Source organism: Bos indicus, chromosome 28 (genome assembly GCF_029378745.1).
Source record: "Bos indicus isolate NIAB-ARS_2022 breed Sahiwal x Tharparkar chromosome 28, NIAB-ARS_B.indTharparkar_mat_pri_1.0, whole genome shotgun sequence".
In the NCBI taxonomy this organism is placed as follows: domain Eukaryota; kingdom Metazoa; phylum Chordata; class Mammalia; order Artiodactyla; family Bovidae; genus Bos; species Bos indicus.
The window spans coordinates 1,254,683-1,275,589 of record NC_091787.1 but is presented as its reverse complement, the minus strand read 5'-3'; the positions used below and the strand labels follow the sequence as shown (position 1 = coordinate 1,275,589).

At 41.8% G+C, this 20,907-nt stretch overlaps 1 protein-coding gene across 5 annotated transcripts in view; it reads right to left on the bottom strand.

Annotated features, from left to right (window-relative positions):
* Positions 1-20,907, bottom strand: part of RAB4A (RAB4A, member RAS oncogene family) — a 76,607-nt gene that overhangs the window by 43,969 nt on the left and 11,731 nt on the right. For 2 of the 5 annotated variants that reach the window (XM_070782322.1, XM_070782320.1), the window contains exons 1-5: positions 16,987-17,844; positions 8,498-8,578; positions 6,382-6,496; positions 1,608-1,670; positions 391-545 (exon numbers count right to left, since the gene is read on the bottom strand). In XM_070782322.1, the coding sequence (XP_070638423.1) occupies positions 391-545; positions 1,608-1,670; positions 6,382-6,496; positions 8,498-8,578; positions 16,987-17,065 (493 nt within the window). In that variant the 5' untranslated portion in view covers positions 17,066-17,844. Of the gene's footprint in view, positions 1-390; positions 546-1,607; positions 1,671-6,381; positions 6,497-8,497; positions 8,579-16,986; positions 17,845-20,907 lie in introns of those variants that run through there. The other 3 variants (XM_070782319.1, XM_070782318.1, XM_019953907.2) reach the window with 3 other exon arrangements.

Here is a 20,907-nt window from a genome sequence, read left to right as displayed (position 1 = left end):
AATGACTTAAATTTAATGTAAGCAAAATAAAGCCAGTAAGTCCAGTATCTCATCTACTGCTTCACTTTCTATTTAGAGCTAATATTTCACCAACTTAGCTTCAAATTTCATTTTAAAAATGATAACATTATCTGATTAGGGCCTTTAAAAATTGTTATAATTTTCACTTCAAACCAAGAGCTGTGATATTAAAGATCCTAAACTGAAACACCATCACAATGCAGAGAGATTAGCTTTTATCATCATAGCAACCTCTGCAGGCACAATGCAACAGGGTGAAAATATGCTAAATATCTAAATGTCTAATAAAAACAACAGGAGGTTTCACACTCCCTAAATACAGCTTCATCTTAAACCTCCAGTAGCTGTGACAGGTCAAAGGCCACTTGCCATTTTCCTGAGCAAATCGGGAGGCCTCCAGGAAAGTGACTTCCCGATCGGTGTCCAAGTCCTTCTTGTTCCCGCAGAGGATGATGACGATGTTCTGGCTCGCGAGCATTCGGGCATCTGTTAACCAATTAGTAAGCGCATTGTAGGTTTCTCGGCTGCGTAATATAAGATTGTGAGAACAGTACATGTATTTTATAAAGCTAGCAACTCTTTCCAGTCACTCACACCACTCAGACCGCCTCTACACACGCAGGGCAGTGCCCACAACCTTCAAAGCGCTCAGAGGACCTGGGTGCCCCAAGAGCATACCACATGCTAAGGGTGTGTTCCGCCTTGTTTCCAGGGCGATGCCACAGCGAGTCAGCTTGCCACCTGTTGTTTCCCCAAGCAGGGTGCAGTATTTACTGGGGTCTTGGTTCACACAACATGCGAGCAAGACCTAAGGCTAACTGCTGTCACTCGACGAATCCGTGCAACATGATGGTCCTTTGTTTCACAGGAATTTATCACACTGATTCTTTGTGACACACTCTTATCATCTCCCATTTACACGAGAAACCTGAGGCCCAGAGAGACTAGTTAAGTTGCCCAAAGTCACACACGCAGAGCCAGGACTTGACCAGGTCTGTCTGCCTCCAGGACTGTGTTCAGCTCTTATCTAAGGGCAAAATCCTCGTATGTTCTAAGGACCGACCAAGGAACTGAATTTTTAATTAAATTTAATTGTGAAACCAAGGTGACAGCTACATGCAGGACAGTGCACTCAGATCCTTAAGATGGGCCAAGAGCTTTATAGGAACTAATTTAACCACCCAACAGCCTCACGAGTATTATGTGGTCATCATGACTCAGTGGAACAGACAAGGAAACTACAGTCCAGAGGGCTCACACTGCTTTGGGACAGGAACCAGGATTTGAACTCAGGCCATCGCAGCATAGAGCCCGTGCTTGATGGAGGACAATTACTAACAATTTACCACATGCAAAGCTTCAAGCTGTGAACCTTAAGGAAACACAATGACACTGGAGATACTTTATCCGTCTGAAACTTGGGAACATGTTTCACATGGTAAAGGGGTGCTCTGAAAACCTGCAAGACCCTCAGGGAAAGGGCGGAAGGTCTTGCTGAATCCCACCTCTGCTGTCTGCTGACACACCAGCGGCCTATGGGGAGGTGCAGACCCCAGGGAGCATAGGCTGAGCAGGGGTGTTATTACCTGGTAATGTCGTAGACAAGCAGTGCCCCCGCTGCACCTCTGTAGTAGCTTCTTGTCACAGACCTGGAAGAGTTACAGGCTTTTACTTTCATGGGAGCAGAGCCCTTGCTCATGAGCAGCAGCCTCCCATGCAAAACACCCATTTTTTGCCTTGACAACTGCAATACAATGATAGATACCGCTCTAAAGAGAAATGATACACTGACATTTGAAAGCAGACACAAAGGGCTGTTCTGTCCAAAACAGTATCACAGTATTGATAAGGAGGTGGGGCCATGAGGCTGGGGATGAGTGTGCCCCTCATGGAGTGGGGGAGGCCCCCGCAGAACTGAGGGGACCTTTGAGAACATGTAGGGGAAAGACAGGAAGGCGGCAGCAAGACTACAGCGCACGAGGCCCTCAGTGGCTCCTCTGCTTGCGTGGGGTCCATGTCTTCCAGGGCACGGGCCATCGCACGCCCTGCCCCAGGCCCAGCGGTGCAGCTCATGCTCCCTCCCTCCTGGGGGCACACCAGTCTGAACTGAGTGCCCACCCAGGTACATCACGTCCATTCTCACAACCTCCAGGAGTCTTCCTTCAGTAAGCACTCGCCTGAATCATGACTCTTTCCCTGTTAATTAGATTTTCCCAGGGGCAGAATAAAATATGCTTGGCACTTCCCGTCTTGAACAAGCATGGTGCAGGCAGCAGGATGCTCCTGCTACTGTTCCAAAGGGGATTCTTTTGTACCCAGACTTCTCAGTAGCTGCTTCACCAGTGCCTCTTCCTCCTCCTCTTCCATGACACAGCCCGTCTGGGCCACACAGCTTCACGGACAGATGACCCAGTGCCGCCTGCCCTTCCCCTCTACCTTGGCCCCTGCTTCCTCCCTCTGCTCTACAGCCCACTCCGTGTTGTATCACTGAGACACTCTGATTTCACTCTCATACTTAATGGAGAGTCTGGCTGAGTGTACAATTTTAGGTTGGAAAAAAATTTTCATGTTGAGTTTTGAAGTCAAGGTTGTAATTATCTTCCAGCTTTCAACTGCTGCTGCTGAAAAGCCCAGTGCAATGGTCATAGTGATCCTTGAGATGTGCCTGCTTTTCCCTCTCAGAATCTCTGGTATCTCCAGCCCACCTCTGGCGTTCTGAGATTTCACATGGCAGACCCCGGCCTCATCTGTGTTTGGTGTAAGATGGAATTTTATAGACTCATTTCCTTCCGTGGAAAATCTTCAACTGTTGCTTTTATTCTTTCGTCTCCTCCTCTGCCTTCAGGAAGGCGTTACTGGTCAGGTCTTGGCCTTCCTGGACTAACTCTGGATGATCCTCTATGTTGTCTCTTCTCTTTCTCACCTTAAGTTTATTGTTTAACTTTCTGGAAGAGTATTACTCTATTCAATACATGATTTTAATTTCTCTTTTTAAATTTAAATTTTATTTCCTTGATGCAACCTTTACTCTTACTTGTGAGGACATAGTAGTTTTTAGTTTTTGTCTATTCCCTGAAAGTTCTTACTTATTTTGGGCTCTTTCTTTTATTTCAGAAGCTTTCTTCACATATCTGGTGATCCATGGATCATTTATATTGAGCAAGGAATACCAACGTGTAAAACATGCTCTTTATGTGTGGGATTGGGGGGCTCCACTGTGAGATGGCTGGACAGAGACTGGGCTATTTCATTGGGGAAATCAAAATGTTAGTACCTTTAAGCCTTTTCCTTGTGGCTGTTTTTCTGTGGAGAAGAATCATTTCCTCTGCCTGAGACACACACACCTGGCTGTCAGTAACTAAGAGGATGTGGGGGAAGAGATAAGGGTCAGCAGCTTTCAATTAACTCCCATCCTTCTAGTCCTTGCTTCACTTAACCCTGCCCTCTAATGGGCCCCTACTTTTAGTTTTTTCAGGAATCTCCACCCTGTTCTCCTTAGTGTCTGCACCAACTTACATTCCGGCCAGCAGCATAGGAGGGTTCCTTCCTTTCCACACCCTCCTCAGCATTTGCTGTTTGTAGATTTTTTGTGATGGCCATTCTGACAAGTGTGAGGTGATATCTCACTGTAGTTTTGCTTTGCATTTCTCTAATAGTTAGCAATGTGGAACATTTTTTCATGTGCCTATTGGTCCTCTGTATGTCTTCTTTGGAGAAATGCCTATTTAGGTTTTCTCCCCATTTTTTTGATCGGGTTTTTAAAATACTGAACTGTATGAGTTTGTGTATTTTGGAATTTAGTAATCCCTTGTCAGTCGTATCATCTGCAAGTATTTTCTCCCAGTCTGTAGGTTGTCTTTTTGCTTTGTTTATGGTTCACTTTGCTGTGGAAAAGCTTTTAAGTTTAATTAGGTCCCATTTTGAAAATTTTTGCTTTTATTTCCATTATTTTAGGACATGGATCCAAAAAAATACTGCTGTGACTTATGTCAGAGAGTATTCTACCTCTGTTTTCCTGTAGAAGTTTTATAGTATCTGGTCTCACATTTAGGTCTTTAATCCCTTTTGAGTTTGTTTTTGTGCACAGTGTTAGAGAATGTTTTAATTTCATTCTTTTACGTGAGGCTGTCCCCTTTTCCCAGCACCACTTATTGACGAGACTGTCTTTTCTCTGCTGTATATTCTTGCCATCTTTGTGGAAGGTTAACTGTGTGGATTTACTCCTAGGCTCTCTGTTCTGTTCTGTTGATCCACATGTCTGTTTCGGTGCAATGCCATGCCGCTTTGATTACTGTAGCTTTGTATTCTTGCTTGAAGTCTAGTTATGATACTTTTTGAAGCAAACAATTATTAAGCATTTAAAATACTATACCTGACTTTTTAAGTGAAATTCTTGCACTAGGATTGAATTTTATTTAACTGAATTTTGAAATTGTGAATATCTTTTGTTTGACTTTGTGTACTAACTCAAAAAACACAACCAGAATATTAATCTACTTTCCTGCTTTAGCAGTTATTAGTTGTTGTTTAGTGTTTAAGTTGTGTCTGATTCTTTTGTGAACCCATGAATTGTAGCCTGCCAGGCTCCTTTGTCTATGGGATTTTTCCAGGCAAGAATACTGGAGTGGGTTGCCATTTCCTTCTCCAGGGGATCTTCCCTACCCAGGGATTGAACCCACACCTCCTGCAGGGGGATCGTTTGCCACTGAGCCCACTTCAGTAGTTATGGAATATCAAACACGGAACTTATCTGCAGTGATCTGGCGGTTATTATTCCAAATTTTGATTATGACTTGAGTGTAACGAAAGTGCTAAGGAGAGAATATTTTGTGGACTGTTTTCAGTTCAGTTCAGTTGCTCAGTCATGTCTGACTCTTTGCGACCCTGTGAATCACAGCATGCCAGGCCTCCCTGTCGTTTACCCAAACTCATGTCCATCGAGTCAGTGATGCCATCCAGCCATCTCATCCTCTTTTGTCCCCTTCTCCTCCTGCCTCCAATCCCTCCCAGCATCAGAGTCTTTTCCAATGAGTCAACTCTTCGCATAATGTGGCCAAAGTATTGGAGTTTCAGCTTTGGCATCAGTCCTTCCAATGAATGCCCAGGACTGATCTCCTTCAGAATGGACTGGTTGGATCTCCTTGCAGTCCAAGGGACTCTCAAGACTCTTCTCCAACACCACGGTTCAAAAGCATCAATTCTTTGGCGCTCACAGTCCAATTCTCACATTCATACATGACCACAGGAAAAACCATAGCCTTGACTAGACGGACTTTTGTTGACAAAGTAATGTCTCTGCTTTTGAATATGCTATCTAGGTTGGTCATAACTTTCCTTCAAAGGAGTAAGCGGGTGGGGAGGAGGGGATTATATACATTAAGAGACCATAACTGGAATCACCATCTGCAGTGATTTTGAAGCCCCCCAAAAATAAAGTCTGAGACTGTTTCCCCATCTATTTCCCATGAAGTGATGGGACCAGATGCCATGATCTTTGTTTTCTGAATGTTGAGCTTTAAGCCAACTTTTTCACTCTCCTCTTTCACTTTCATCAAGAGTCTTCTTAGTTCCTCTTCACTTTCTGCCATAAAGGTGGTGTCATCTGCATATCTGAGGTTATTGATATTTCTCCCGGCAATCTTGATTCCAGCTTGTGCTTCTTCCAGCCCAGCGTTTCTCATGATGTCCTCTGCATATAAGTTAAATAAGCAAGGTGACAATATACAGCCTTGGTGTACTCCTTTTCCTATTTGGAACCAGTCTGTTGTTCCATGTCCAGTTCTAACTGTTTCTTCCTGACCTACATACAGGTTTCTCAAGAGGCAGGTCAGGTGGTCTGGTATTCTGACTGTTTAATGTAAAGCAAAACCAACCCCCAAAGAGATTTAAAAAAATTCTTAATGTGCAATGCTATAACCTCCTAATGTGCCACTAGGTCTCAAAGAATAAATTATCCTCCAAATTAGAAAATGTTCATTTGGAAGTGATTCCCTAACCCCCAGGGCACATAGCAGGATATAACTGGTGGGCCAGCCAGTGAAGTTTCATCTGCCACTCCCCATCACTTCCCATCGCTCACATTACCACCTAAACCATACCCCCTCCTCGTCTGTAGAAAAACTGTCTTCTGTGAAACCAGTCCCTGGTGCCAGAAAGGTTGGGGACCACTATTCTAATGTATTCTTCCATAAATCAATGCTGAATGGAGAAAAATGGAGTTTTAGCTTGTCTTAAAGCTTTCACAGGTGAAGTTTCTAAAACCTGTGGTGGGGAGGAGGGGATTATATACATTAAGAGACCATAATTGATTATTTCAAACCAAGTTTTCAAATATTATTATTAAGTTAGAGAAAAAGCTACCTGAATCGTTCTTGGCCTGCTGTGTCCCATATCTGTAACTTTACATATTTACCACCAACATTTATTATCTTTGAACCAAATTCCACTCCTATTGTATGATTTGAGTCATCTTTGACTGCAAAAGAAAAAGAAATTTAATTTTAGGACATTAAGGTAACAACTTATAAATTTAAACAAGCAACATTCAAATCAAGAGTTAAGTCAATAGAAAATGTAATTTACTTATGCCATTCAATTTCTCCAAACATAAAATGATAAAAAGCACTCACTGCTTTAAACAGAATACATACAGTTTCTGTTCTCAAAGAGCCAATCAAGTTTTTTCTCAAAACCCCTAAACAAGCCATATATTAAAGCCAACGCTTGGTGACCCTGCCACATGAAATCATATCTACCCGACCACTGTTAAGGTTCTCAAGAATGGTAACTGCACAAAATACTGGGCACCATCTTGAGAGGCTTACTGCCCAGTGACAGACTGCAACTCGGCCAATGATGGTTTCAGCTATTTGGACAAATATTCTGAACAAAAAAAAGTAAAGGGAAGGAAAAGCACTGTAGCCCAAGAAGGAAACTTGATGGATACCAAAGATTAAGGGAAAAAGAGGAAAAGATAGAGTAAAAAAATGCAAATACCACCCCCTCCCCAAACCAAGACCTCGATGCAATTATTACAGCTGTTGAGTTTTCATGAACTTCAGCACTGTGTGTGGCAATCATTTGGAATGAATTTGTTGGCAAAATCAATACTGTCTAAATGGGCAGGGATGTAGGCAAAATATGTAGTTTGCCAAACCCAACTGGAATAAGCTGTCTATAAAAGAAAATATCTGTGATGATATAAAAGGGATAAAACAAACATCCTGGCTACACAGTCCACTGACTGGTTTATAGTTTATCACCATAGGATGAAATTTAATTGCACCAGAAATCATCTGACAGCTGTGTTCCCTGCTTCCTGGGGACCTGGGGTAGGAAAGGGTTTGAGTCCAGCAGGCTGTTTCATCCTGGACTTTCACCAGCACCCAGCTAGTGGGCCAGCCTGGGAGGAAACGCCTCCAAAGGTGCCAACTAACAGCCAGGTTAACACACGGCGGAGAGAAATACCGTCGCTGTGGTCATGAGAAGCAAAGGGAGGATGTGTGGGGAGAGCGCCTGCTCAGGCCAGCGTCCCCTCTGCTGAGACGGAACAATACAACGTCTGAGTGACTGGTTCAGAACCCTGGGCCCACCCAGCAGATGAACGCTTGTTAACGCAGTGGGCACTGGTTCCGTGACTAAGCCACACTGGGTCTCTGTCACCACACAGAGACTCCAATGAGCTCCTGGTCGATGGAAATGGAAGCAGCAGAAAACATTCTAGAATCTTACTCTTTGAGCTCTTTCTCAGGACACCCTCTGTGTGCATTTTACCCACCATCTAACATATCTCACACACCCTTACTTAGGATGAACTTCATTAAATGAAATTAATTCTGTTTTTGTGCCTTCACCTGACTATAGTAATACAGACAGGTCATTCTCCACAACTCTTCCGATAATTATAAAAGAACGGTACGTTTTAAGGGCCTTTCAAACCCACCATGTTTTACAATAGTTTGGAATACAAAATGTAACTTCCCTTACAACATGGGGCAAGTCAATGGCGAAAGATATTTCTGTGGGCAAAAGGCCTGGGTTTGAGTCTCACATGTACAATCACTACCTGTTTCTTTACCTGTAAAACAGGATTGATGACAACAGCTGCCTTAACGACAATACAAGGCCACTGGGGCCCAAACACTACTTTATCCAAAATGTACAACTAGGGTTATTGGGCCACTCCTTGTCAGGAAATGGAATTCCACAGCATTATAAGGTATTTTAGTATCTGGAAAATGTACAGGACAATTTACTACATCATGAACAATGAACCACTATGAAACTGAAGTGCTAAATAAAAAATCAGATTACTAAACATTTAATAACATAAACTTTTACTGTCATTTAAAAATATTTGTAAACTACAACTTTCTTCCTGAAAACATATTCAGAAGTTTTGCCGTAAACAAATTTGTGTAGGAGCACGCTCTCAGAAGACGACATAAAAGGAGCATTGACCGTGGACGTCACTTACATTTTTTTTCAATAAACTGATGAAGCAAGCAAGACTTGCCAGTTCCTGCATTTCCAATAACCAAGAATTTAAACAAAAAATCTGAAACACAAAAAGAGACTGTGAACAATAACATTAAAACAGGTGCTATGAACTTAGACTACAGTCATAAAATTTAATGACATTGTAATTGTTAACATCACAGAAAAAAGAGGTCACTGAATATTTTGAGAAAATGGCAATAAATACATTGACTTACCTTTCCACATTTTCAATATCTGGCTTACATGCTAACCCAGTGCCTTTTCTAACTTCTCTGGGGATAATTTCTTTTCTGAAAGTTTGGAATGTAATTACTATAATGACAAAAGTGACTGAAATCTCTCTTTTGCTATTCAAATAAATGTGCATATCCAGTGACAAGTAAAAATCATTTAGAACTTTCAAATGCTTTCTATACAGAAGAAAAAACTTGGTAGACTCATGGGCTTTGAGAAGTTCACTCCTTTCTTCTTTTAAAAAGCAGGTGCAGCTTCTCCCCGCACTTGCTTCTGTGGCCTGGCCTCTGTTCCTGCACCCGCGGCTCATGGGAAGGCCGGCTTCTGGTCAGTACTGCCCAATTTGGTCAGTGTTCCCATGTGAAATTTGTCTCATTCGATACAGGGAGAGCTCTTCACTTCTATACACAGAGGAATATATTTAATTTGGGATCTTATTTTGCATAAACTGTAAAAAGAGGCTTTCTAGCATGGAACCTGTAAGTCAGAATGAGGGGCACCAGTAGCCTGACACTGCCCTGGTGATTCATGCTGCTTTTTCTGATAGCAAAGGAGTCTAGTTCTGCTCAGCCGAGCCTTGGGAGCACAGCTCCCACCCTCACACTTTGACTGCCACCCACCTCTGCCAACCCCCAGGCTGCAAGGCTCACCTGTGGCTCTGAAGGCCCTGCTCTACCCACCTCTGCTGACCCCCAGGCTGCAAGGCTCACCTGTGGCTCTGAAGGCCCTGCTCTACCCACCTCTGCCAACCTCCAGGCTGCAAGGCTCACCTGTGGCTCTGAAGGCCCTGCTCTATGCTCCTGGTTCCCTTGGCTGCACCTCTGAGGCTATCACCTCCACACTCCCGTTTAGGACCTGACCACACATTCCCAGCCCTGGCTCCTTCTCTCCCCCAGCTAAGCCCAAGCAGTCCATTTCTTTGCCTAGGCTTGGCCCAGCCCTGTTCCTAAGAACTACACTCATTATCACTCAGAGATTAAGCCTATTCCACCTCTCATATTTATGGGCACTTAAACTTATAAGACAGTGCTATTAGGATTGTTAGCATTTACAAATACAGTTATATGCATCTCACTGACCATTTTAAAAGGATGCCACACTCACATTCATAACAGCACTATTCTCAGTAGCCAAAAGACAGAAGCAACCCAACTATCCATTGACAGATAAATAATAAACAAAATATGGTACATATATACTTTGGAATATTATTCAGCCTTGAAAAGGGAGGAAATTCTGACACATCCTACAGTATGGATGAATTTTCACACTGTGCTAAGTGAAATAAGCCGGACACAAAAGAAGACATACCAGAAGATTTTATTCACATGAGGTGCCCAGAGTGCTCAAACTCACAGAGACAGAAAGTTGAATGGTGGTTGTAGGGGTGCTGGGGGAGAGGGAATGTGCAGTCAGCATTTAACAGTTACGAGCATCCGTGTGGAAAGATGAAAAAGTTCTGAGGATGAATGGTGGTGATAGCTGTACAACGAATGTGAATGTACTTAATGCCAGGGACTTTAAAATGGCAAATCTCATGTTATGTGTGCATTTTATCACACGCACAAAATAAAACATGCCAGGTCTGATCATTTGCACTGAACAGCTTTTACAGCCCAAGAAATTAAAATTTCTAAGTTAAAATGACAATACTAAAATTTCTCAATTTTGTTCAATATCCTCTCTGAGAAATAAAGCCCAATACATTGTTGCATAAGTTGTAAACACAGGAAGATGAGAACCAGGTAAAAATGCTGCCACCGTGGAGGCAAAAGTAAGTCTTGAGAGAGAAAATAATTTGTACACACAAATGGGAGTGTTCCTTATGCTTCATATGTACACAGCAAGGGAGTTTCACTAATTCATCTAATCCTGAAACAAAACTCATATGTCTAAGCACAGACTTTGACTTAAAGCTTGTCCCCTTATTATTTTCTGCTTTGGAAGTTTTGCTTAAATGGACTTCATTTGAACAGACGAGCCTGGTGGGCTACAGTCCATGGGGTCGCAAAGAGTCAGACACGACTGAGTAAGAATGCGCACACACAGACACACACACACAGTAATTGTCTTCCAGATTACACCACAGTCTCAACAGGTAAAAGGGTAACAATGTCAACTGATTTCACCTTGCTGGACAAAAGACAAGTAAGATGTGCAATTTCCATATATGAAAATATTTAATTCCACCAAAAAACTCTTCACACTCTGAATCTTGTAGCTCAAAGAGGTAAGTTTTCTTACTTAGAAAACCTTTTTGTTTGAAAACGCTTTTGGAGTCAAACATCTAGAAATGCTGGATAAAACATACCACATTTAAAAAAAACTATACAGCTGACCTTTCAGGAAAAAGGACTGGAAAAAGCAGTAGGGGCCCTGGAGGGCTGTCACTTTGGGTCTTAAGACATGTGGGACAGGGTTCAAGACTGTACCCATGTGAAGGACGGAGTACAGAGGTCAACCTGAACTTTCTTCAAGGCTTGGCCTGAAGTGAAGGACAGGCTGGGAAATCCTCTCACCAGCTCAGGGGGACAAGGAGCCTTCTCTGACTCTGTCTGGCCTCTCAGCAAAAACAAAACAAAACAAAACAAAACAAAAACCCATTCCCCTTTGAAGATTTATTATGGGCTGACTCCACAGGAGTTTGAAATTCAAACCAAAAAACATGTGCATGGTGAAACTCCAAGTCAAGAAATTTAAAACAGTAAAAATGGCCCTAGACAGTGATGTCACCAGGATGCCTGGAAGAAGCAAAGCAGATCACTCTGGAATCACACTGGCTCCCAGGTGGTGCTGGTGGTAAAGAACCTGCCTGCCAATGAAGGAGACGTAAGAGACTGAGGTTCAATCCCTGGGTTGGGAAAATACCCTGGAGCAGGGCATGGCAACCCAGTCCAGTACTTTTATCTGGAGAATCCCATGGACAGAGGAGCCTGGAGGGCTACAGTCCATAGGGTCACCGAGCGTTTGGACACAACTGAAGGGACTCAGCACACTGGAAGGACACATCCTCCAACCAATACTCAGGAGTCCCGGCTTTACAGCTGCTCTGAAGACGAGCTCACAATTTAACACAACAAAACACTCCAGGAAACAGTCTGTGATGAGTGAGTCCGCAGTCCAAAGATATTACACTCTTAAGAATTTGATTTTAAAAAGAACCTGATAAGGGACTTCCCTGGTGGTGCATTGGAAGACTTTGCCTTCCAATGCAGGGAATGCAGGTTTGATCCGACTCGGGGGCTAAGATCCAACACGCCTCATGATCCAAAAAAAAGAATAAGAATCTGATGAAGTATACTCAACATGAGTAATACCATAAAAAAGGATTGAATCCATAAGCAAAGAATAAAACGATATGAAAGAATAGATCGATTTCTAGAATGTGTCTAAAAATAAAAGCTGCAGTCATTAGAAACAGTCAATGGATAAATTAAAGAGCAGAATTAACAAAACTAAGGAGAAAATTAGTGAACTGGAATAGAGACTGGAGAAAATTACCATGAGGCAAAATAGAGAACTGAAGAGAGAGAAAATATGAGAGTTTAAGAAAAATGCAGAATTGAAAGAAAGGGCCCAACATAGGTCTAAATGTATTTTGGAATAAAAAGAGAGAGAGAGAGAGAGAATGCGTGGAGAACGCCGGTGTGAAACTGTAACAGCAATCAGTAAGGAAGGAAAAACTCCCTACAAGAAACTAGGTTCCTTTGGGGTTAACCAAAGGTCACCATCTTCAGCGTTGGGACAGGAGCACAGAAACAACGCACTGTCTAATGCAGAATTCAACAGGCAATGATTACCCTAAGCACCAAGATGGACTTCTGCTTCCAAAAAGAGGGAACAGAAAGAAGCACTTTCCCTCATTCGTCCTGCTCAGTACCACCTAGGATCCTAGGCACCACACATAAAAGAAACACAAGGAGACTTGGAAAAGTTAGCTAAGGTGAGAAACTGGCCAGAGACCTAGGGGCCTGAGGAGTGACACTGGTTTTTCCGTGGGTTTTTTCCTTTTCCCTCCTATCTTCCAGACAGGGAGCTGAACAAGCTAACAGCCAATGGAGGCAGATTTTAAGAAGTCACAGCAAAAGCCTGGTCTCTCTTCTCACAGGACCAGGAAAGGCCAGCCTAGCAAGACAGAAAACTTACACAAAACTGCTCTACTCCAGACAAACACTACAGGAAAAACTCACCCCAGGTCTCACCCTGCCCACGCCAGCAAAGGACGGATGGGAACCCAGACCGCCACGCTTTTGAGGCTGTAATGAGGTTCCCCCAACACCAGCTGGGTGCTGTCACAGAGACCAGGGACAGGGCTGGGGCCCTCATTCCTGCGAGCCAGTTCTGAGCTGTCCTTGCGCCCACTGCATGCCAGGGGAGACACGGCGGTGGTAGGGGGCAGAGGGCACAGGTCACAAGAGCTCTCATCCCAACTCAGCAGCACAAGAAGCAGCCCCTCCAGCCGGATGTCCTCAGATGCTCAGACGGCAACTTGGACTTCCACCTCTACCTGGCAGTAACAAGGCAGCACCCAAGAGCAGAAATGAGCTAAACAAGATTTAAGTCAAGATCTAACGTCTCATAACATAATACAAACATGTCCATGTTTCGAATAAAAATCCCTCATCATAGCAAGAACCAGGAAGACCTCAAACAAAGGAAAAATATCAACAGATTCCAATGCCAAGATGATAGAAACATGTGAAAACTCTGACAAAGATTTTAAAGCAGCCATCGTGAATGCTTCAACAAGCATTAAGAACATGTTCAAAACACATGAAAAGCTGAAATCTTCACAAAAAAGAAAGTATCATCAAAGAAAAAATATATAAGAACCAAATGGATGTTTTCGAATTAAAACATACAATAACTGAAGTACGGGGCTCTGTGAATGGGCTCAAAACAAAATGGAGCAGAGGAAACAGTGAAATGAGCATCAAAGTGATAGAAAATACCCAATCTGAACAACAAAGAGAAAATAGACTGAAAATGTATTGATACAGGCCTCATGGACCTTTTAGACCACCAAAAAAATAAAAAAGAAATCTAACTTTCATGTCACTGGAGTCTCAGAAGGAGAGAAAACAGGATAGGGTTGAAAAAGTACTCAAAAGAAATAATGGCTGAAAACTTTCTAAATTTAGCAAGATGGCAATTAAAAAAGCTAGATTATTCCAAAGGGAAAGTGAAAGACGCTCAGTTGTGTCTGACTCTTTGCAACCTGTATAGTCCATGGAATTCTCCAGGCCAGAAAGCTGGAGTGGGCAAGCCTTTCCCTTTTCTGAGGATCTTCCCAACCCAGGGATCGAACCCAGGTCTCCCGCATTGCAGGCAAATTCTTTACCAACTGAGCTATCAGGGAATCCAGGTTCTTCCCAGCAAGAATCTAAATATATTCATGTCAAGGCACATCATACTTAAACTTCTTAAAACAAATAAACAAAAATATCTTGAATGCAGCCAGAGAAAAATGATACCTTACCTACAGGGAAAAAGCAATACCAGCGACAGCATGTTTCTCATCAGAAACCATTGAGGCCTGAAGGGGCACACTATTTTTCAAGGGCTGAAAGTAAAGAACGCTCCATCCAGAATCTTATACCCTAAAAACATCCTTCTAGCGTGAAGGACTGAAACATTCTTAGAGGAAAAAAAGAGCTAACAGAATTTGTCACCAAAAGATCTACCCTAAAAGAATGGCTAAGGGAAGTCCTACAAACTGAAAGGAAAGGAATTCCCTGGCAGTCCAGGGGTTAGAACTCAGTGCTTTCACTGCTGAGCCCAGGGTTCAATCCCTGGTGGGGGAACTATGATTTCAAAAGCCATGCCAAAAAAAAAAAAAAGCCTGAAAGGAAGTGATAAAAGGAATTATAATCATGAAACATTATACAAAGGAAAGTGAAAGTGAAATTCTACAAAGGAAGAACATGGTAAATAAAAACATTGGTAAACATACTTTGCTGTTTAAGCAAAAATGGTTAACACTGTTTGATGTAACTCTGAATATAACAGGAGGAAATATTTAAGACCATTGTAAGTGAGGGAGGGTAAAGGAACGCCAAGTCCAACTCAGACGCACTGTGGCTCAGTCCCAGTTTATTGCAACAAAGCAAAACTCACAATAAAATGAGTGACACAAATATTTTGGTTTCCCAGGACATATCAAGTTATGTTTATACTATCTTTCAGCCTATTCAGTGTGCAACAGCATCATGTCTAAAAAATGCATACACTTTAATTACAAGTATTTTATTGGTAAGAAACCTTAACCATCAACTGAACTTTCAGCAAGTCATAGTGCCATAATCTTTCGCCATAGTAACATCAAAGATCACTGGTCACTGTAACAAGTATAGTCATAACGGAAAACTCTAAAATATTTTGAGAATTACCAAATCATGTCCCAGAAACAAGAAGTATGCAAATGTTATTGGAAAAATGATGCCAATAGACTTGCTCAATGGAGCACTGCCACAGCCTTCAATTTGTAAAAAAATTTGTGTCTCTGTGAGGCACAATAAAACAAGGTTTGCCTGTAAGAGAAGGTAAGGTTTACACTTCGCTTGAACTAGTAAAACAATGACACAAGTAGACTGCAATATGTACCTATAATGTAACACCTAGCACGACCACTAAAAAAGCTATGCAAAGAGATACACTCAAAAACATTATAGGTAATTCAAAAAGAATTCTAAAAAACGTTCACATAAACCCAGTAAGACTGGAAAAAGAAAAGAGAAAAATGAAAAATTGAACAGAAATCAAAAATATAAAATGGCAAAAATAAATTCTAATAGACCAATAATTAGATTAAATATAAACTACATAAATATACCGATTAAAAGACAGATTGACAGAAAAGATGAAAAAAAGCCCAACTATAAGCTGCCTAAAAAAAACTCACTTAAATTATGATGTTCAGGCAGGTTGAAAGTAAAAGGATGAAAAAAGATCTACCATGCAAATATTAATCAAAGTAAATCATTATCAGATACAACAGTCTTCATGGCAAAGAAAACGACCAAAGACAGTACTGGTCACTATAACAATAAAAGGGAAAATCCACCAGTAAGACATAGGAAAGCTCAGTGTGTGCACCATAAAACAGAGCTAAAAACACATCAAACTACAAACTGACAAAACTAAAAAGAGAAATGGACAAACCCCAAATTATGGTAGAGACATCAACACCTGTCTCTCAATATTGACAGAAAAACTAGACAGAAAATCAGCAAAGATAGAGAAGAATTCAGCGCAGAAAACCACTAGGATGGAGCAGGACACACACTCTTTTCAAGGGCCCATGTATCAAGATAGACCACACCCTGGGCCATAAAACAAATCTTAGCAAATTTAAAAGAACTAAAATCATATAGAATGTGTCCTCCAAACACAAAGGAATAAAAATAGAAATTCGTAATATATATACAATAAGAAAATCTCCATTCATTGGGAGGATTGATGCTGAAGCTGAAGCTCCAATACTTTGGCCACCTGAGTCGAAGAGCCCACTCATTAGAAAAGACCCTGATGCTGGGAAAGATTGAAGGCAGGACGAGAAGGGGATGACACAGGAGGAGATGGTTGGATGGCATCACCGACTCAAAGGACATGAGTTTGAGCAAGCTACGGAAGATGGTAACTGACAGGAAAGCCTAGCGTGCATCCCTGGGGTCACAAAGAGCTGGACATGACTGAGTGACTGAACAACAAAGAAAATCTCCAAATACTTGGATACTAACCAATCTACGTCTACATAAACCATGATTTAAAGAGGAGGTCTCCTGGGAAATCGAAAAATGCACTGAACCAAAAGGAAATGAAACTACAGCTCATCAAGAGCTGTGGATTACAACTAAAGCAGTGCTGAAAGGAAAAGTCAGAGCACTGAACGCATATATTAGAAAAGAGGAAAAGTCTCAATTGTCTAAGCACCCATCCTGAAGAACCTGGAAAGAGAAGAGCCAAATAAATGTAAAGCAAACACAGGAAGGAAATAAAGAGCAGACATCCAGGAAATGAAAGACAAAGAAAATCCATAAAATACAGCTGGTTCCTTGAAAAGGTCAATAAAATTGACTCATCAGTCTAGCATAACTGATGAGTCAAGGTCTAGAAGTTGATCAAGGAAAAAGAAGCGTCCTTGAGATGGTCACAGCACACACCACCTTTGTCTTGGTAGCGCTTTGACAGGGTGCACGGGAGGGAAACCCTCACCACAGGAGGCCTTCCTACCGTCTCCAAAGGGGGAACAGGGCCTAGAGACTCCCAGACATCCAGCATCGCACCCCAGCGAACTCAGTGTCCACGTCATGTTGCTCAGCAGCCGGGCTGGCAGCACCTGCGGGAGCTCTGTTACAGTTCGTTTAAGCAAAGATGAGTAGATGAGTGTGTGGCTTCACAGGGTATTCAAAGCAGGCAGCCTCTGAATGGCTAAAAATATGCATATTGGGGCTAAATTTAAAGTAACTGAGTGTATAAGTAAAAGGTTGTTGCTGAGCCACGAAAGACACCGGGAGTCTTGGCCTCCAGAGGAGAGGAATCAATCCGGGGCCAGTGACGAGCCTTGATCACTCAGCACTTCTGTGAAATAAGCACTTCTGTGAAAGCTTCTGTGAAATAAAGCTTTATTAAAGTATAAAAGAGATAGAGAAAGCTTCTGACATAGACATCAGAAGGAGGCAGAAAGAGTGCCCCCTGCTAGCCTTTAGCAGTACGTTATATACTATCAGCAAGCTGTTAATGAGAAAGAGGCGATGTCTCAAACTCAGAGTGGCGCCAGGCCCCTCGCCCACAACATGCGTTTTGAGATAACACTGGCACCGGTGAGTCATCCTGGGCCACAAAACGGTTGACATGAATCTTGAAGAAAGGCAGGTTTCCAGGTGAATATATCATTTCATTAACATAGATTAGGAGAACAAGGTATGAGTAACACATACTGGTTTGTTGAGCCCTTACTGGTTCTGAGTCTTAAGCGAAACCCTAAAGTTCTTAAGCGGAACTTGAAGACAGAGTCGAGGGTAAATACACCAGGGTCATCATGGCAACACAGAATTTTAAAAGAAACCTCCTTTAAATTTTGTATAGAGAAGGAAAAAAATCTGACACTTGTAGTTTGTTTTCTCCTGCCGCTTAAAAGAGAAATTTAAAAAATGTCTAACCCTTGCAGCCCATTTCCTCCGTTTGGAGACCCCTGGCCTTCCTGCCTGTTACCCTTTCATTAAGAACAGAGTTTGGTGCCGGCAGGCTTCGAACTACCGTCTAGGCTGGTTATGAAGAAGAAAACCGCAGAGGGACCAATACGCAGGGCTATTTTAACTCGTTTATGTAACAAAGACTGACAACAACAGCAACCACAAAGAGGGCACAAATGGCCGATTTCAGGGCACAGCACTGGACCCAGCAGGGCAACGAGGAAGTGACAGCGCACACTTTAATCTGTCAACGACAGTAACACATGAAATAGACCAAGTCTTCGAAAACAAAAAGAACTACAACTCACCAACGTAAAATAATTTAAATAGTGATATAACTATTAAGGAAACTGAATTTGTAATTTTAAAACAAAAGAATACTCAGGCCAGGGTGGTTTTACTAGAGAATCCTATAAACATTCAAAAAAGAATCAACACCAACTCAGACATAAATGTTTGCAATATTTTCTTAGAAATAAGAAATAAAAGCAAACATAAACAGGACCTAATCAGCTAAAAAGATTTGGTACATTAAAAGAAACCATTAACAGAATGAAAAAACAATCTATCGACTGCAAATATTTGCAAATAATGAGACCAACAAGGGATTCACTTTCAGACTATACAAAGAGCTCATCCAACTTAATATAAAGAAAATGAATAATCCAATTGAAAAATGGGCAGAAGACCTAAATAAACATTTCTCCAAAGAAGACTAACAGATGGCCAACAGGCACATGCAAAGATGCTCAGCATCACTGATCATCTGGAAAATACAAATCAGAACCACAATGAAGTACCGCCTCAGGCTGGTCAGAATGGCCACCATCAAAAAGTCTACAGAGAACACATGCTGGAGAGGGTTGAGGGAACCCTCCTATACTGCTGGTGGGAATGTAAACTGGTGCAGCCACTACAGAGAAGAGTTCCTTACAAAACTAAAAATAAGTTGCCATATGATCCGGCTATACCACTCCTGAGTGTGTATCCAGAAAGACAAAAAAGCTCTAATTTGAAAAGATACACCCCAATATTCATGGAAACATTAAGTACAATAGCCATGACATGGAAGCAACCCACGGCATCAACAGGCGACTGGATTAAGATGTGGTGTAGGGGCCTCCCTGGTGATCCAGTGGTTAGGACTTTGTGCTCCCAATGCCAGGGGTGTGGGTTCCATCCCTGGTTTGGAAACTAAGATCCTACATGCCTCGTGATATAGCTAAAATATAAAATAAAGGTCCACAGAAGTGGTGCATCACTGACCCAAGATGACATAAAAAAAAGAAAGATGTGGTGTGTATGTACAGTAGAATATTCCTCAACCATAAAAAGAATGAAATATTGCCCTTTGCAGCAACACAGAGAATATTATACTCAGTGAAGTTAAAGACAGATATTACGTGATATCACTTGTATGTGGAACCTAAAAAAAATACAAATGAATCTATATACAAAACAGAAGTAGACTCACAAACATAAAAAACAAACTTATAAGTACCAAAGGGGAAAGGTGGGGGGAAGGCATAAATTAAGAGTATGGGATTAACAGATACAAACTTCTATACAAAAAATAGATAAGCAACAACGATTTACCACACAGCATATGGAATTATATTCAATATAATAGCCCAGAAGGGAAAATAATCTGCAAAAAGTATGTAAATGAATCACTTTGCTAGATGCCTAAAACTAACACAACATTGTAAATGAACTATAATCCAATAATTCATTAATTAAAAAATCAAACCCAGTTAGAAAATGGGCATACACCATGAACAGGCATATTCACTTAAAAGAATATACCAATGACAAATAAGAATGTGAAGATGTGTTTAAGATCATTAACCAATAATCAGGGAAATGAAAATAAAGCCATCATGACGTGTCACTACACATCTATCAGGAAAGGCTAAAATAAAAAGTCATGACAACAAAAAAGCTGACCAGGATGCACAGAAACTAGATCACTCATACATTGCTGGAAGAAATATAAAATGGAACAGTGAATCTAGAAAACAGCTTGACAGTTTCTCAAAAAAACTAAACACGCCACCAGATGACTCAGCAACTGAACTTCCAGGCATTTACCCAGAAAAAATGAAGACTTATGTTCACACAAAACCCTGTGCATGAATGTCTATAGTAGCTTTATTTGTAACAGCCAAAAACTGAAAAGACCCAGATGTTCTTCAACAGGTGACTGGTTAAACAAATTATACATGCAGATCAAGAAACACTACTCGGCAATAAAAAGGAGTGAACCATTGATACTGCAATAAGCTAGATGGATCTCCAGAGAATTACGCTGTGTGAAAATGCCAATCCCCAAAGATTCTACACTGCATGATTCTATTTACTGAACAGTCTTGAAACAGATGAAAAGATTGGTAGTTGCCAGGGGACAGGGAGGGGTGGGGACAGGAAGAAAGAGTATTCGGAGGCACAGGAGAGATACTTCTGCTGATAGAAGTGATCTGTATCAGCAGTTATGGCCAACATCAACATCCTGGTTACCTTAGAGTTTTGCAGGGGGGACGGGGAAATTTTCTATTTTTCTTAAACCTGGCTATGAATCTATAAAGATCTCAAAAGGACAATGACTCTGTAAGTTTACTCTGCACATCCCAAACTGAAAGGATTACTGAAGGATGGGCTTCACAGAAGTCCTACCTAGAGGGAGGGAAGCAGGTGAGATGCGAGGTATGTGCCCTGTTTCCAGTCTGGAGATACACGTGTTTGGGTGATGCAAACACAACCAAGGCAACCACTCATTCCCTGTAGGTGACAAAATTCCAACTTAGGAAGAGGTTCTACTCAGTTCCTCCTGTGGATGACGGGATGTGAATTTCACAGCCTCTCTCAGAGCTGAGTGCCTTCCTGTACAAACGTTCTCCCCTTCGAGCATAAGGTTGGATGGCTTATCACAGCAGCAAATCTCTTAACACACCAGGCACAC